Below are 17,555 nucleotides of genomic sequence, written 5' to 3'. Positions count from 1 at the left end.
AAATTAATAAAAGTAAAATTAAAAATAAAATAAAAAAATAAAAATCACGACGTTTCGGAGGCAACACAAGCTTCCGTCTTCAGGTGGAACCGTCACAGCACGATAGCTGTATCAAGTGAGAGAAATTCCAAGAAAACAGTCCTTGTGTATATACTGGTTGAGGGTGGGAGGAGCCAAGGTAGGCCCTGAATATTATTTTTGTGAGGTTCGGTGCGGCTGAAGCACGCTGTTAGGAATGAGCCTTTGTTGTGTAGACTCGGTGCGGATGATGTAAAGGTGCGTGTAAAAGGGACTGAGCGTTTTTGTTATGTAGAGGTGATGCGGCTGAAATCACGGGGTGTTCTAATTTGCATAAGAATCAATTTTAATTAACGAATCGATGCATCCCTTTGTTTACAAACATTAATTTACGGGGGTTCGGATTTAGACCGAATAAACAATTGTTGGTGAGGAAAGATCTCACCAAAATTATGCATCTCATAGTAATTGAATCTCTGGACGTGCCATCCCTACATGTCTACGAGTATGACACGTACAAAAATGTCCCCACAATATATTGTTATCAGAAATATTTAAAAATAATTGCTATGCTATGTAAATAAAAACAACAATTTGCTAAACCTTGGCAACAATATCTGGACTTGTCTTCATATAAATCAATGCATAGATTTCTGTTTACATGATTGTGGTTATGGTTGTACTTTATGAATCCCTAATCTCCGTCATTACATACAATGAAACAAGAAATGGTGAAGAAGAAAAACAGACATACAATACAATATTAGACATTATTGTAATAAATAAATAGCCCATCCCATGTGTTAGCGAATTTTTAAATATTTTAGGCAGGAAATTCGTTTTCAAATTTAGATTTCTTTTTCTGGGGGGGGGGGGGGGGGGGGATTTGGTCCCCCTCATTGTTGACTCCATGGCTACGGCCTTGAGTAGCAGGGTGGTGAAGTGGTGGCGACTAAAACATGAGAAAACAACTACAGGCAAGCGTAAGGCCTAAGGGGGAGCGTGAATGTAACGTGGGAACAAATGGCGAGTGGAATACTGAGAGCAGCAGGTGGTTGTGAGCTGATTAGTATGTTGTATGTTGAACTTTGTCGCACTGTACGTAACTGACCGTGCTAATCGGAGGTGCGGGGGAAGGACAACAAACTGACCACGAAGAGCAGTTCTAAAAGAAATCAGTTTTCAATCTAGATTTGAAAATGCATTGCTCCAGTGGCTTCCTAATATCGGAAGTAAGAAGGTTCCAGATCGCCACAGAAGCACATCTAAAAGCATGCGATGCAGTGACCGTCTTTGTTTGATGATCAGCCAAAGCCGCTGCGAGGATGACCGCAGTTACCGTGATAGTTTATGCTCCTTGACGAGATCAGAAAAGTTACTGAGAGCAGCAGGTAGTAGTACGGTGGTGGTGAGCTAAGGACAAAGACGGAGTATATGGTGGCAAATTTCAGTGGAAATAATTCAGGAGGATTGCAAATTGCAAGTGACCAGTGAATGAAAACGAACGAGTTTAAGCACCTGGGTGCAACGATGTGTAACTGATGGATCACTAGAAGGAGAGATGAGAACAAGAACAAGGTCTGGGTGGCTGAAATGGTGAGAGATGATTAGAGGGTCCCAGTTTGGTTAAAGGAAAAGGTGTGTAGTGTATAGTGTAGTGTATAGTACAAGACGGTGGTGAGGCCGGTGCTGTTGTTTGGGGCCGAGTGCTGGGACACAAGAAAGGGAGGGACCAAGCTATGGCAGTCACAGAGATGAGGATGTCGCGGTGGATGTTGGCTCTAACAAGGAAGGACACGGTGAGACATGAAGAAGTGAGAGGAAGACTCAAGGTGGTATAAATCACAGAGAAGATGACAGAGAAAAGGCTGGTGAGGTTCGGTCATGTTGAGAGACTACAGGAAAATTATGTGGGGTCCCTTTGGCTCCCTCTATCCGGCCGAATAACAGCTGCTTGGGCATGCGGTGGCTGGGCATGCGGGCTACATGACCCAGCCAACGCAGCCTTGCCTGCTGGAGGAGCTAACCGATGGGACTTTGTCCAGACCGTTCGAGGATTTGTGAGCTCCTCACACAATCCAGTCTGGTTAAACCCAGGATAGATCGTAGGCAGACCGGCCTGAATGTTTCTAAGCGGCTAAGATCTTCCATTAGGGGGGGGGTCCATCACACACACACACACCTGCCTCCTGACCCACACGTGACATCAGCACACACACACCTGCCTCGTCACCCACACGTGACATCAGTACACACACCTGCCTCATCACCCACATGTGACATCGGCACACACACACCTGCCTCGTCACCCACACGTGACATCAGTACACACACCTGCCTCGTCACCCACACGTGACATCGGCACACACACCTGCCTCGTCACCCACACGTGACATCAGCACACACACACCTGAGTCGTCCCTCACATCTGCACATCAGCATTTCCCCAGGCTCATTGTGAGTTTTCTTAGGGTGGCGCTGCAGCCTCCATCCTTCTGTGTCGATGCTGTCGAATCTGACGACCAATCAAGGCCCTGGCGGAGGAGGATGGAGGATCACGGTGACTCACCCTGCAAGCTCCGCTTTTGCCACACGTGCCTGCTTCAGTCGCTCTGTGTCTCTACCACAGCCTCTCCCCGCCTCCTCTTCCACCAAGACAACCTCCATCTCCACTATGGGAACCTCATTTGCCAGTAAAAATATGATAATTGGTTTTTTACCCTTCTATCTGGCAACAAAACTGACACCTTTTTACAAGGAGTCATGTTTGCATAGACCACAATACCTGCAGTCATAATGCAAACAAAAAACATAACATTATCAGAGTTATGTTTTTTGTTTGCATTATGACTGCAGGTATTGTGGTCTATGCAAACATGACTCCTTGTAAAAAGGTGTCAGTTTTGTTGCCAGATAGAAGGGTAAAAAACCAATGATCAACCTCCATCTCCTCCCACCACCGCCTCCTGCTCCTCCTCCGCCGACAACTCCCTTGCCTCCTCCTCCTGCTACACCCCACACAGTGTCACTGCCATCCTCCAGTCACACAGGTCCTCTCCATCCCCACCCGCTCAGCCTCCCCCTGCCTCATCCACTCGCAGTTGCGTTGCCTCCTCCGTGGCACGCAAACTCGGGCTCCTCCACCATCCACTCGGATTCTCACAAACTCCTCCACCCCACACACCCCTGGCTCCACGCGCACAGCCTCAAGCCCTGCACCCACACAGTCTCTCCTGCTGCACCCACACACAGTCTCTCCTGCTGCACCCACAGCATATTCTCCTGCTGCACTCACACAGCCTCAACTCCTGCACCCACACAGTCTCTCCTGCTGCACCCACACAGCCTCAACTTCTGCACCCACACAGCGTCTCCTGCTGCACTCACATAGCCACTCCACTCACACAGCATCTCCTGCTGGACCCACACAGCCTCAACTTCTGCACCCACACAGTCTCTCCTCCTGCACCCACACAGCGTCTCCTGCTGCACTCACATAGCCACTCCACCCACACAGCATCTCTGCTGGACCCACACAGCCTCAACTTCTGCACCCACACAGTCTCTCCTCCTGCACCCACACAGCGTCTCCTGCTGCACCCACACAGTCTCTTCTGCTGCACCCACACAGCCTCAACTCCTGCACCCACACAGCCTCAAGCCCTGCATCCACACAGCCTCAACTCCTGCACCCACACAACGTATCCTGCTGCACCCACACAGCCTCAACTCCTGCACCCACATAGCGTCTCCTGCTGCACCCACACAGCCTAATTGACTCGGTAACCGCAGAGCGTGAAATCCAGACGTGAGGTCGGGGTCTCCAACCATAGTCCCCGAGGCAAGATCATGGAGAACAAGCGGGTAGGTGGTGGTGGTGTGATGGGTCTTACTCATCACCATGATGAGAGGGCATTTCATGATTCGGTTCTCAGTTCAGGAGAAAGAGAGGCCCAAGTTGTTTTTTGGTCGCTACGTTTTGGGGGGCGCAGCGGTGGCTAGGAGATGTCAACTACCTCGCCTGGTATGCAGGAGGACGTGGGTTCGATGCCGACCTCTGACGCCTGCTGCTGTATATTTGGAGTTTGCGTCTGTCTCTCTCTCCCCCCCCGTGGTCGCGTGGATTTTTCCCCGGGTCCTCCGGGTTTGCCCTCCACATTTAGGATGAACGTCACGCGTTTAGATTATTTGTCTGCTATAAATGTCCACACGATCATAAGCCACTTTTTTGAGCTATCATTTGTGCTGAAAATGATGATGCTGATGCTGCTGCTCATGCGGATGATGATACTGCTGCTCATGTCGATGATGATGATGCTGCTCCTCATGCCCGATGATGCTGCTGCAGCTCATGTCGATGATGCTGCTGCTGCTCATGCGGATGATGATGGTGCTGCTCATGCCGATGATGCTGCTGCTGCTCATGTCGATGATGATGGTGCTGCTCATGTCTATGATGCTGCTGCTTCTCATGCCGATTATGCTGCTGCTGCTCATGCTGATGATGCTGCTGCTGCTCATGTCTATGATGCTGCTGCTGCTCATGCCGATGATGCTGCTGCTGCTCATGTCGATGATGCTGCTGCTCATGTCGATGATGCTGCTGCTTGCGCCACCGACCCCCGTGTCGCCGGTAGCAGCACGCCCGCAGCTGGCGCAACATCGTGAGCAGGAAGGTTCGCTTCCCCATCGCCCTGCAAGCGGCCATCCGCGACGGGAACGTGGCGCGCGTCTACGACATCCTGGGGGCCGCCGAGAGCGGAGGGGGGGTCACGGCGGAGCGGGGGGTGCCACCCAACCCGCGGCAGGCGGACGAGCAGGAGGACCGCTCGTGGAGGGAGGCGCTGAACCTGGCGATCCGCATGGGCAGCGACGAGGTGCTGGGCGCTCTGCTGCGCTGCGTGCGCTTCGACTTCCGGCAGATCCACGAGGCCCTCCTCGTCGCTGTGGACACCAACCAGCAGCAGGTGACCCGGCGACGTTGGCCGGTCGGTCAGTCGGTCAGTCGGTCGGTCGGTTTGTGAGTCAGTCAGTCGGTCACGTTGTTCGTACGTCACTCTGTTGGCCAATGTGTCACTCTTGTCTCTCCGTCGGTCAATTTGTGTGTGTGCGTACGTTGAAACTCCTTCGTACCGCACGTAGCCAACCGCGGTAAATGGTCGGTCGGTCTGTTCGTAAGTGGCTGCCGGTTGGTCACTTTGTCACGTAGTCCGCCAGTGTTCTTGTGAGTAAATCAGTCGGTCGGCCAGCCGGCCTGTCGATCTGCTCAATCGCCCGGACTCATCCTCTTACCCGCCGCGTGTCCAAGGTCGTGACCCTGCTGCTCGACCGCCTGGACAACGACAAGGCGCTGGGCCACAACAAGATGGACATCCGCTCCTTCTCGCTCGCCATCTTCGACCACTCGATGGACAGCTCGCGCTACCCGCCCGGCGTCACGCCGCTCACGCTCGCCTCGCAGGACAACCTCTTCGACATCGTCGAGGTGCTGCTCAAGAAGGGGCACGCCATCCAGCGCCCGCACAACATCTCCTGCAGCTGCCTCGAGTGCCAGAACGGGCGGCAGTACGACACGCTCAAGTTCTCGCTGTCGCGCATCAACACGTACCGCGGCCTCGCCGGGCGGCCGTACCTGTGCCTCGCGAGCGGCGACGCCATCCTCGGCGCCTTCGAGTTGAGCCGGGAGCTCACGCGCCTCGCCAGGCAGGAGCCCGAGTTCAAGGTAGGCGCGGACGGAGCGGGCATCGTGCACGTGTGTGTGCGTTGAACTTCTTTCGCGCCACCGCACGTAGCCGACTGCGCGTAGCTGACCGTGCTCATCAGCGGTGCGGTGTAGTGTATAGTAGTGTATAATGTAGTGTATAATGTAGTGGGTAGTTTAGTATGTAGTGCATAATGTAGTACAATTGTACATATGCGTGTACGTTGAACTTCTTTCGCGCTAGCGCGCGTAGCCGATCGCGCTAATCAGAGGTGCGGTATAGTATATAGTAGTGTAGTGTATAGTGTAGTGTATAGTAGTGTATAGTGTAGTGTGTAGTTTAGTATGTAGTGCATAGTGTAGAACATATATATGCATGGTGAACTTATTTTGCACCACCGTACGTAGCCAACCTCGGTCATCGGCGGTGCGGTGTAGTGTATAGTGGAGTACGTCTGTATATGTTGAAATTTTTCGCACCATACATAGTAAACCGTGCTAACCAGAGATGCAGTGTAGTGTAGTGTCTAGTAATATAGTGTAGTATGTAGTGTATAGTGTAGTACGTATTATGTTTAACTTCTTTCACACCGTACGTATCCAAGCATGCTAATTGGAAGTATGGGACTAGGGTTATGTCTGACGTTCGTGCTGGGGGAGGCATTCCTTCATCCAGCAGTGGATGGCTCATTGCGATTGCTGGTGGGATGCGTGCGCGCGCAGGCGGAGTACATGGAGCTGGACCGGCAGTGCGAGGAGTTCGCCGTGGAGCTGCTCGCCATGTGTCAGAACCAGCGCGAGGTGGACTCGCTGCTCAACGACGCGCCCCCGCACGGCGACGAGGAGTTGGCGCACGGCGCCTTCGAGGAGGGCATCCCCAGCCTGGGCCGCCTGCGCCTCGCCGTGTCGCACCAACAGAAGCTGGTACCGTCACGCTTCGGGGGGGAGGTGCCGAGCGCCGTTCGTCCGGCGGCGTCGCGCCGGTCTTCGGTCGGCACGGGTGGCCGGCGCCGCGCCCGACTGTGCTGATGTTTGCATATCGCAACGGATGCTCGTTTTGAGGCTAAGTCGACCTCGAGGAGGACCGACGCGGATAGCCGTCGCTGGAGCTTGGTGAGCGTGAGCGGGAATCGAACTCGGGCCGCCCGGCTCGGTGGCGCAGCGCGCTGACCGCCGTGCCATCGATGCCGCTGCGTGAAGCGACCGCGATTGCGCTGCTGCGTCGCCCTCCGATGCGTTTCTCGGGTTGTGCCGCCGTGTGTTGTTCGGTACGATGACCGACGTTTCACTCCACGTGCTGCGAGCTTCTTCAAGGACCTAACCGAGTGGCTCACGTTCTTGCTCGCGTACGTGTGTGTGTATGTGTGGTGCTGGCCACCCACCCCCTCGTGTGCCATGCCGGCCTTCACAGGTGCTTGCTAACAGCACTTGCCCCAACAGTCTGTAAATCTATACGGGAGGATCGTTACCTAAGTGTGTGTATGTGCCCGCATGCGTTTGTGTGTGTGTGTGCGTGCGTGTGTGTGCGTGTACCCGTGCGTGTGCCCGTGTGTGTGTGCGTCCGCGTGCGTGCGTGTGTGTGCGTGTGCCCGTGTGTGTGTTCGCATGCGTTTGTGTGTGTGCGTGTGCCCGTGTGTGTGTGTGTGTGTGTCCGCGTGTGTGCGTGTGCCCGTGTCTGCGTGCGTGCGTGCGTCCAGTTCGTGTCGCACCCGGTGTGCCAGCAGGTCCTCACCTCCATCTGGTGCTCGGGCATGCCCAGCTGGAGGGGCAGCCACGCCGCAGTCAAGGCGGGCACCTGCCTGGGCATCTTCCTGGGCATGCCGCTGCTCGCCCTCATCTACTGGATCGCGCCCAAGTCCAGGGTGAGACGACGGGCGCGTGTCCCTCGTGCACGGTCGCGAAATGAACTCACGGGCCAAACGTGGCCTGCGGGTCCGTCAGATTCCTCGCCCCTGCGCTGTGAGCCCCGGCTCACGAGGTGGTTAAGAGAGGGGCGGTAAAGCAAATACTTCTTGAATCACTGCGCACGGCGCTTTGAGCGTTACCCCCCCCCCAATGTATGCCGGGGATTTTTCTCCACGGATCTCCCCATTGTCTTCCCACGATGCCAACCACTCAACGGAGGAACTTGCGCATCATCCCAATGCAGGGCCCTGCTGAACAAGAGTCCTGAGACTGAGTGAGGCCTTGCTGGATAGTGGGCAATATTAATGTGATTATTATCTATTGGAATGGCCTATGCTGGTGCAGCAGTGCCGGGTTAAGCTAGTGCGGGGCCTGTAGCATATGTTATGAAGAGGTCCTAAATAAAATAAAAATACGTAAATATTCAAACACAAAATTATAACTTGCATAGTAAAATAATTGTATTTTTTCATTTGCTATACAGCCAGATATTACGACAAATCGCTAAACCTTAAACACCCGGTCGTTCATAAAAGTCGAAGGCGGTATAGTACTATAGCAATAGAGCAAGTGCAGAATCACTGAAGCGGAATTGATAGCTTGAAAGCATTTAGCGCGGGGCCCTTGAAAGTGCGGGGGCCGTAGCATATGTAGCTACTTGATCTACGAGGATAATCCAGCACTGCGGTGCAGCTGTCTGCACGGGGTGTCCCGCGTGCCACCTGAGTGTTCGCATCCTCGCAGCAGCAGCGGCGGCTTTTGGCGAACCATCGAACAAAGACGGTGGTCACCGCATCGCGCGGCGCTTTCAGACGCGCTTCCGCGGCCGTCTGGAACGCTCTCCCTTCCGATATTAGGAAGCCACCGGAGCTACGCACTTTTAAACAATCATCGCATTTCTTTAGAACTGCCTATTTCTGTTTAGTTTGTTGTCCTTCCCCCGCACCTCCTGTGTTCACGGTTGGCTACGTACGGCGCGAAAGCAGTTCAACGCACGTACCCGCGCGTACGTCCCGCGTGCTCTGCGCGCGTGCAGTTGGGGAACCTGCTGCGCACGCCGCTGCTCAAGTTTCTCATGCACTCGGCCTCCTACCTCTGGTTTCTCTTCTTCCTGCTCGTCGAGTCCATCATGATGGACAGCTCCAGCGACATCGTGTCCACACGCAACCAGACGCTCATGGACAGCTCCTTCCACATGGTCTGGGTGGCAGGTGCCGCTGCTGCTGCCGCGACCGCCGGGAGGCCGCGGCCTCGTCGGCAAACGCCCCGCGCGTTCGTCGCTATGTCCAGGCCTGCTACCCCACCCCCCCACCTACCCCCCCCACCTACCTACCCCCCCACCTACTTCCCCCACCTATCTACCCAACCTACCCCCCCCACCTACCCCCCCCCACCTACCCACCCCCCCCCGGTTCACGCTGCTGCCGTGCGTATTGACCGCGACAGAAAAATAGCGCGCGTGCCGTTTGCTTTGCCGCAGGTAGATCCCGTGACGTCGTTGAGTCCCGCGTCGCGGTTTGCATTTTCCACGTTTGATTAATGACACCGCGGTTCAGGGGGGGGGGGGGGGTGCCTGTATACGTGGCAATCATCACCCCCCCCTCCCCCCCACTGCAAAAAAAAACTTCACGACTGCAGGAATTCATTATCTTTGGTTCTTTCGTATGTGACTTTACTGGTAAAGAATTTACCGAAAGAACCAAAGAATATGAGCTCTAGGAGTGTGCGTGCATGTGCGTGTGCAGGCTTCCTGTGGTACGAGTGCAAGGAGGTGTGGATCGAGGGCCTGCGCGTGTACCTGTCGGACTGGTGGAACTGTCTGGACCTGGCCATGATCAGCATGTACATCTCCTCCTTCACGCTGCGCCTGCTCGTGCGCTGGAGCGGGGAGCTGGCGTGCGGCCGGGACCCGCTCTCGGCCGAGTGTGCGTACTTCACCACGGCCGGTGAGAATATTTCACCACGGTCGGTGAGCGTACTTCTTCACCACGGCCGGAGAGCGTATTTCACCACGGCCAGTGAGCGTACTACACCACAGCCGGCGAGGAGGACGTGTGGGATCCGGTGCATAGTAGTGCACCTATGGCGTTCCGCGACGCGTGAATGCGTTGCCACTCGTCAACCACCCCCCCCCCCCACCACCTAAACCCCCCCGCCCCCCCCCCCACCCCCCACTGGCGGTGCCCAGAGCGCGGGCAGTGGCAAAAAGACGACCCCCAGATCATCGCCGAGGTGGTGTTCGCCATCACGAGCGCGCTCAGCTTCACGCGCCTCGCCTTCATCCTCCCCGCACACGAGTCGCTCGGCACGCTGCAGATCTCCATCGGCAAGATCCTCGGGGATATTTTCCGGTGAGGCGCGACCTCGGCACCACGTGGCCAAGCATCGCCTTTCCGACACCGAGCTCCACCGTGGAGTGACCCCTACCGTGGAGTGACCTTTCTGGCACTGACTTCCACGCCAAGGGGATGATCCTTACTTACACAATGGAGGGTCTTTTTATAAGACAATCAGATCAAAATGTGGCTATTATTATTATTGTGCTGCACCGGGAAATATCCATACCGTGATACTGAGCGATCGCGACCTATACAGCGACGATTTCCTCTCTCCGGGTGACTACGACCTTCACGAACCTCGACTCTAGAAGCCAACTTCTGCCACAGCGACCCTATGACCTTTGCGATTCCGACCCCTACCGCTGCGCATGCACCGTGACCTATGCCCCAGACATTCCAGAGTTTGACCCCCGACTGTAAGTGACCCGACCTTCATTTTCCAGCGACCCATGTCAGTCGGTCGCGACGGGAGCCGTCGATCACACGTGCGTCGAGAGCCGTCGCGCCTGGAGCCGTGCCCGTGCCATCCACCCGCCCGCCCACCCGCGCGTGCAGGTTCATGTTCCTGGTGATGATCATCGGCACGGCGTTCCTGTGCGGCATCAACAACCTCTACGTGCACTACACGTTCAACAAGCTGGGCCGGTGAGCGTCGGGACGCCGCGGCCGCTCGGGAGCTCGCCTGCACGATGGGTCGTCCACCACAGCCCAGCGCATTCATTCATTCAGCATCGTCATCGGCGTCATCATCATCATCATCATCCGCGTCATCGCGAACGCACTCCGTCATAATTGTTATTTGTTCATCTATTCACGTTAATTGCGCTGGAGATCAGAATCAGAATATTTATTTATACTTTGAGTAATCCGATGAGCTATGAAGCTCTTTGTTACAGGTGTCCAGTAAGGGCTAGGGGTCACAGCGTTACAACAACAAACAGTACGAAAACACAATAGGAGTGTAAAGTGTAGAAAAGGTAAGTAAATCGCTATAAATATCTCTCAAGCTATTAGCTTCTTATTCGGAAGCGACCTGGCCACAAATGATAGCTCAACGAAGTGGCGGCTCATCACGTGGTAACTTATAGCAGCCGAATACTCTAAATAAATCTAAACACGTGACGATTCTCAACGAGAAAGAATGCAAAGTCGTTCGGTACAGTTGACAGCACGGGCGAGAACCGCGTGGCCGATGGCGTCGTTTTCCCGCCACATTGTTCAACGAAACGTTCCAGTGCTTCTTGTGCCGCAGGTTCAACGAGACGTTCCAGTACCTCTTCTGGACGGTGTTCGGCATGGAGGACCGGCGCACCACGGACATCCCCAACTTCGAGATCGCGCAGTTCGTGGGCCGCAGCCTCTACGGCGTCTACGCCATCATCATGGCCATCGTGCTGCTCAACATGCTCATCGCCATGATCACCAGCTCCTTCGAGAGGATCGAGGTGCTCGCTCTTAACTCCTGGACCGACTTCCCCCCCCCCCACCCCCGCCACCACCGCTTTGATAACTGCCTTGGTCGCGTTCGTGTTGTGCTGTGTTTATGTCGTGGTTTGTATCGTGTTCAGGTCCATCCCGTGTTCGTGTCGTGCTGTGTTTGTATCATCGTGTTGTCTTAACGTCATGCCGCGTGCGCGGTGCTGCGTCCATGCTGTGTCGTGTTCGTGCTCTATCTGTGTCGTGTTCACGTCACGTTGCCGTCGCGTTGTCACCAGGACGATGCGGACGTGGAGTGGAAGTTTGCGCGCTCGCGCCTCTACCTCTCCTACTTCCGAGAGGGCCTCACCCTGCCCGTGCCCTTCAACCTCATCCCCAGCCCCAAGTCTGTCTACTACGCTATCATGTATGTGTGTGTGTATAATGGAACATCTTCGCCGCTTAGAAACATTTAGGCCGGCCTGCCTACGATCCATCCTGGGATTAGCCAGGCTGGATTGTGTGAGGAGCTCACAAATTCTTGAAAGATCTGGAGAAAGTCCCATCGATGAGCTCCTCCGGCAGGCAAGGCTGCGTTGGCTGGGTCATGTAGCCCGCATGCCCAGCCACCGCATGGCTAAACAGCTTTTGTTCGGCTATATAGAGGGGGCTAAACGGGCGCGGCACAGGCTAGAGAAGACATGGAGTGATGTGGTACAGGAGGATGTGGAACTGAGTGGACTTGCCGATGACTGGTACCAGCGGTGTCAAGATCGGCCTCTGTGGAGGAGGCTCGTGAAGGACGCTACTGGGCAGTTGGAGGCAGTCGCCCTCCAATAACAATGGAGGGCAGAGAAGCGACACTCACAATGAGCGGAGCGCCAGGCGGCTAAAACACAGCAAGTTGGCACAATAGGGAGCACAGGTGGTGCATCAGCCTGTGGCCTCCTGCCGGCGGGCGTTCGACACTTCACATGGCCTCAACGTGCACATAGCCTGGCACAATCGCCGTGGTGACGTCACCAGCACTTAGTGGCGAATGGCGGTTATTGTTGTTGTTATATGTGTATGTATGTGGGGAGTGGTAGTGTAGCGGTAACTCGATTTCGATTCCCGCTCACGAACACCAACACCATCAGTGACAATTATTTGAACCGGTACCTGGTGCAGTGTGTAGTAAACATCACCACTGGTGAGACAGAGGTGGCCGGGCAAAGTGGTGGCACACCCACCCCCTCGTGTGCTGTGCCGGCCTTCATAGGTGCTTCCTAACAGCACTTGCCCCAACAGTCTATTAAGGCTATACAGGCGATCTTTATCTTTTGTAGATATGTTGAACTTCTTTCGCACCGTACATAGCCAATTATTATTTTCGAATAAAAATGTAAAACCGTGCAATTAAAGCAATAATGATAATTGGTTTTTTACCCTTCTATCTGGCAACAAAACTGACACCTTTTTACAAGGAGTCATGTTTGCATAGACCGCAATACCTGCAGTCATAATACAAACAAAAGACATAACTCTGATAATGTGCACTGTCCTTGAAGTTGATTGGTCCACACCCGAGACAGCTTTTCTTAGAGCCTAGTCTCACATGGGTTGGACCAGATGACTCCAAAAGGCGCACAACCAATTATGACTGCAGGTATTGCGGTCTATGCAAACATGACTCCTTGTAAAAAGGTGTCAGTTTTGTTGCCAGATAGAAGGGTAAAAAACCAATTATCATATTTTTACTGGCAAATGAGGTTCCCATAGTAGTAAAGCAATAATATTTAGGTTAATCTTAATAGCATACGTTTGTCGAAGCGATGTTCCTCTTCATCTGTAAACATCGGGCTGAACAGATCAGGGTTTGAGTTATCTTTGTCGAGCTTTGGAGGGTTCGGCTGTCCCTTATCTGACGAGGTGAAAGCATTCCACATGGTCAGGGCCGTAGAAGCGCAAGAACCGGCGTGAGTGTCGTCCACAGCCGAACGGCCGGGCTCTTGTTTTGCCGGACGTCGCTGGAGCCATCCTCACCGTCTGTGCCCAGCATCAGCGAAGTCATCGTGAGTGCGGACATGTGTTCACGAGTACCTGACACATAAACAGAGACTCACGCACGCATGCACGCATGTGTTTTCGGTGGAGTGGTGGCATGTACGTATGCATGTTGAACTTCTTTCGCACGGCAAGTAGCCAACCGTGCTAATCGGAGGTGCGGGGGAAGGACAACAAACTAAACAGATAAAGCATTTAAAAATAAATGAGTTTTCAATATAGATTTAAAAGTGCATAGCTCCAGTGTCTTCCTAATATCGAAAGGAAGAGTGTTCCAGACGGCCGCAAAAGTGTATCTGAAACCGTGCAATGCGGCGACCATCTTTGTTCGATGGCTAGCCAAAAGCCGCTGCTGCGAGGATGACTGGAATTCGTGTGATGGTTTATTTAATTTGTGGCACAGCGGTCAGCGTACTGCACCATGAAAGCAGCCAAGGCTAACATCACCGGTTCACCGGCCCCGGTTCAGATGAACACAGGTGTCCATGACGGCTGGGGCCTGGTGGAGCCCAGGGGCGCCCGGCAGAGCCAGGTGATCAGGACGCTGGTTCGGCGCTACATCGACAAGGCCCGGCAGGAGTACGAGGAGAACAAGCACAAAGGTCGCGGGCCCGGCGGCTCCCGGCGTCACTGCAAACAACACGGGACACCGGGGATCAGGGTCTTTCGAGCAGCGGTGGCGAACTAGTTCCTGGGAGTTATGGACAGCAATTTCCTGCGAGACACGCAATGAACCTGTGGTGCTCCATCCCCATGAGTTTAGCAGTGGGACGTACACGTGCACATGGCAGGGGTGGTGCTCTCCATTTTATTGGAGCCACATAGATGAGGATGATGATAATGTTTTGTTCAAATTGGAGCACGCACAGTATTCGCTCCGAGCTCTCGTAGAGAGAGAGAACGACTCGGAGAGGTCGTGAGAAGGAACCACGGACGAGCGGGAGGTCAGCAGCCACGCGATGAGCCGGCACTGCCAACGATACCCCGCGCTCCGCAGCCTTCTATGTATTGAAGTGTTATTTGGCCAATGAGTGTTTCCATGATGCTGACGTTGATTATGATGATGCTGTAATTTATTCGTTTAAGAAGGCTTCACTGAATTTAAGGTGGCGAGATGTTAACCATCTCGCAGGGTATACAGGAAGTCATGGGTTCAAACCCGACCCTGACGCCTGCTGTATATTTGGAGTTTGCATGTTCTCCCAGTGGTCGCGTGGATATTTCTCTTGGTCCTCTGGTTTTTCCGTCCACATTTAGAATCCACATCACGCGTTTACAGTATTTGGCTGCTCTAAATTTCACCACAATAAGCCACTTTGTTGGGCTATCATTTGTGGCCTGGTCGCTTCTGCAATAGAGCTATATCGCTCAGTGGGTCTTACCTGATAAAATAAAACTGTTAGTTTAGATATTTGTTTTGCATTTGAGAAAAAATTGGAGCAAAGCCGGTTCCGCCCACAGATCTGGGCTTCAGGGTCGGGGAGCTCAAGAAGTCCGTGGCGCGGATGCACGGCGACATCAAGTCGATCCGCAGGAGCCTGAGCCGGGCCCGGCTCGGCCTGCCCGACTTCGCGGTGTCGCCCGGGCAGGCACGGAGCGACGGCGACACCGCCTCTTACCTGCACGCGACCTCCGACGGCGAGTCGCCCTGCTCCAGCGCCAGCGCATCACAACGCGGCTCTTTCCGCTTCGTCGTCCACGAGCCGAACTCTCCGGCCCAGCATCGCTCGGGGCCTGCGCACGACGAGGCCCAGCACCCGCGACCCATGCACGGCGGGGGCGACTCGCAGCGGCCGGGCCCTACCCACGCGTCACGCGCGCTACCCTCCCAACAACTGGGGTCCCGGTCGCCCGTGAGCGACTCCCTACGAATCGGTGCCGGCGACGTGCCCGGCGCACCGCGGGTGGGCGGCGCGGGCCTGGGTGGCAGTCCGAGCGCCGTCGGGAATCGGCCGATGTCTGTCGCCGAGCGGGCGACCCCGAACGCCGCGGATGGTGCCCACGGCCTAGAGAGGAGGTCGTCGCTGTTTGACGGGCGGTCGGGCGGGCGGAAAGGCTCGGGGGATGACACGGCGGTGGCTCCCGCGGAAGGCGGAGGCGGTGGAGGTGTCGATGAGGCGAATGCCCAATGCACCCACGCTTCCACTGCTCGCCTGGATGCGGCCGCGGGCGGTACGGCGGGTGGCACCGTGCTGGAGGCTACGGGCGTAGGGCGAACCTGCGGTGCCGAGGAGTTCAACGATTACACCGCCTTGTGACGCATCTGCCTCTTAACGTTAACGCTGCATATTTGTAACTCTGCTATGCGCAGTTTTCCTGAGATTAAAAAGCATAGGCAACCACAGACAAGCAGGAAGACAGCCAAAACCGACGCCAACAATTGCCCATGCTCTGGCTCTAAATTAGGATGCTATGGCCAAGTCCACTAATGAGTGATTCTACTCGTGGAAGGAAACCGGAGTACCCGGAGATAACCCACACGGTCGAGGGGGGTAATGCTCTATACCGCTACCTCCACAAGTAGGGCAACCTTGACGCCCTTTGGGAGTTTCACGACATCTGCGTGAACCGCCAGCCGTCACCTCCACAGTGCAAGATCACAGACATGCGCCGCCAACGCCCGGTTCTTGCATCCATAATGAATTGACTTTTATTTCAGACTCAACTGCCACCATCGACGTCGGCAGCCATGATCTGTCCACCACTGGGTAAAGGCTTCCCCAAGGTGTCGCCTTCTCTTGTATCCCTGTGGTGTAACGGATCTAACGTCTACATACGAGCCGATTCAATCGCTACATCTCGACAATTGATGCCCTCTGCGGAGTGTACATCCTCGGGCTGCCACTCCATTGTCAGTGGTGTGGCAGCCACGGTGGGGAGATGTTAACTATTTTGTTTGAGATGCAGGACGTCATGGGTTTGATCCCTACCCTGACCCCTGTATGTTTGCAGTTTGCATGTTCTCCTCGTCGTCGTGTGGATTTGTCTCCGGATCCTCCGGTTTCTCCCACCACATTTAGAATCAATGTGCGTTTAGAGTATTTGGCTGCTATAAATGTCCACGTGATAAGCCACTTCCTCAAGCGATCATTTGTGGGCAGGTCGCTTCTAAAAAAAGAGCTATATAGCTCAGTGGGCCTTGCCTGGTAAAATAAAAAAAGTTTAGTTCATTAGTGTCCAGCCCAAAGCCCAGTTTCCTCTATGAAGTCAATGTGATGCCTTTAATTTGGGTATGTTCTCTCTCATCAACGTGTCCCTATTTCTGTCTCTCAGTGTCCCTATTTCTGTCTCTCAATGTAACTCCAATCGTGCATCGCTCCATGCTGTATGTGAAGAATGCAATGTTTGAGTTGTCCGCACACACACATATATATCAACGCCATGTTTCTGTCCAACTGTAATAAATGGCTCTCGTGTTTTGAGACCGGAACCTATGACCGGGAGTCGGGCTCCTTGTCTTGAATGTGAGCGGCACTTCATAGACAAGCGCGCAACAGAGGTCGCGGTGGTTGGCTACATACGGCCCGTAAAGAAGTTTGGCACACACAGACACATACACACGTGGGGATGAGGCCACGGCATTGGGAAAGGTCACAGCGTGTGCATCGGAGGTCGTAATGTGATTTGAGGTCAACTTCTGCTGATAAGTTCATGGAATTTTTTGGCGGAGCGAGACAGACGCAAAAGCGTGTGACATCATCACCTTGGCCGAAATGTCTTATATCTGGATTTAGCGCTGGTTTTCGTTTCAAGCTTTTGGTGATCACTGTGGCCGGTTTTCTGTGGGGGAAAGTCCCTTAAAGCAACGCAACTTTGTAGTAAATATTGTGACCCCAAGGTACAAACGGCCGCTATGGTGGCGAGATGTTACATCCCTCGCCTGGTACGCAGGATGATGTGGGTTTGATTCCGACCCTGACGCGTGTCGTGGATTTGGAGTTTGCATGTTCTCCGTGTGGTCACGGATTTTTATCCTACGGGGTTTTCCCTCCACATTTATCATCAACATGCATATAGAGTATTTAGCTGCTATAAATATCCACATGATGATAAGCCGCTCTGTTGAAGGCTTGTGATGGCCAAGTCGCTTCTGAACAATAGCTACAAAGCTCAGTTGGGCCTTTGCCAGG

General features: G+C 54.1%; 1 protein-coding gene across 1 annotated transcript; it reads left to right on the top strand.

The window, feature by feature from the left end:
* Positions 1–3,867: 3,867 nt before the first annotated feature.
* LOC144735644 (short transient receptor potential channel 2-like) lies at positions 3,868–16,859 on the top strand. Its single transcript, XM_078618095.1, has 13 exons — positions 3,868–3,882; positions 4,656–4,985; positions 5,327–5,740; positions 6,443–6,643; positions 7,417–7,581; positions 8,661–8,835; positions 9,370–9,570; positions 9,813–9,975; positions 10,519–10,608; positions 11,216–11,408; positions 11,679–11,816; positions 13,829–14,027; positions 14,887–16,859. Exons 1-13 carry the CDS (start codon positions 3,868–3,870, stop codon positions 15,681–15,683), a joined length of 3,081 nt encoding a protein of 1,026 aa, XP_078474221.1. The 3' UTR covers positions 15,684–16,859.
* The last annotated feature ends 696 nt before the right edge of the window (positions 16,860–17,555 follow it).

This window comes from Lampetra planeri, chromosome 56 (assembly GCF_965212315.1).
Source record: "Lampetra planeri chromosome 56, kcLamPlan1.2.h2, whole genome shotgun sequence".
Classification (NCBI taxonomy): domain Eukaryota; kingdom Metazoa; phylum Chordata; class Hyperoartia; order Petromyzontiformes; family Petromyzontidae; genus Lampetra; species Lampetra planeri.
Note: the sequence above shows the minus strand (reverse complement) of the source record. Positions and strands in the feature narration are given on the sequence as shown.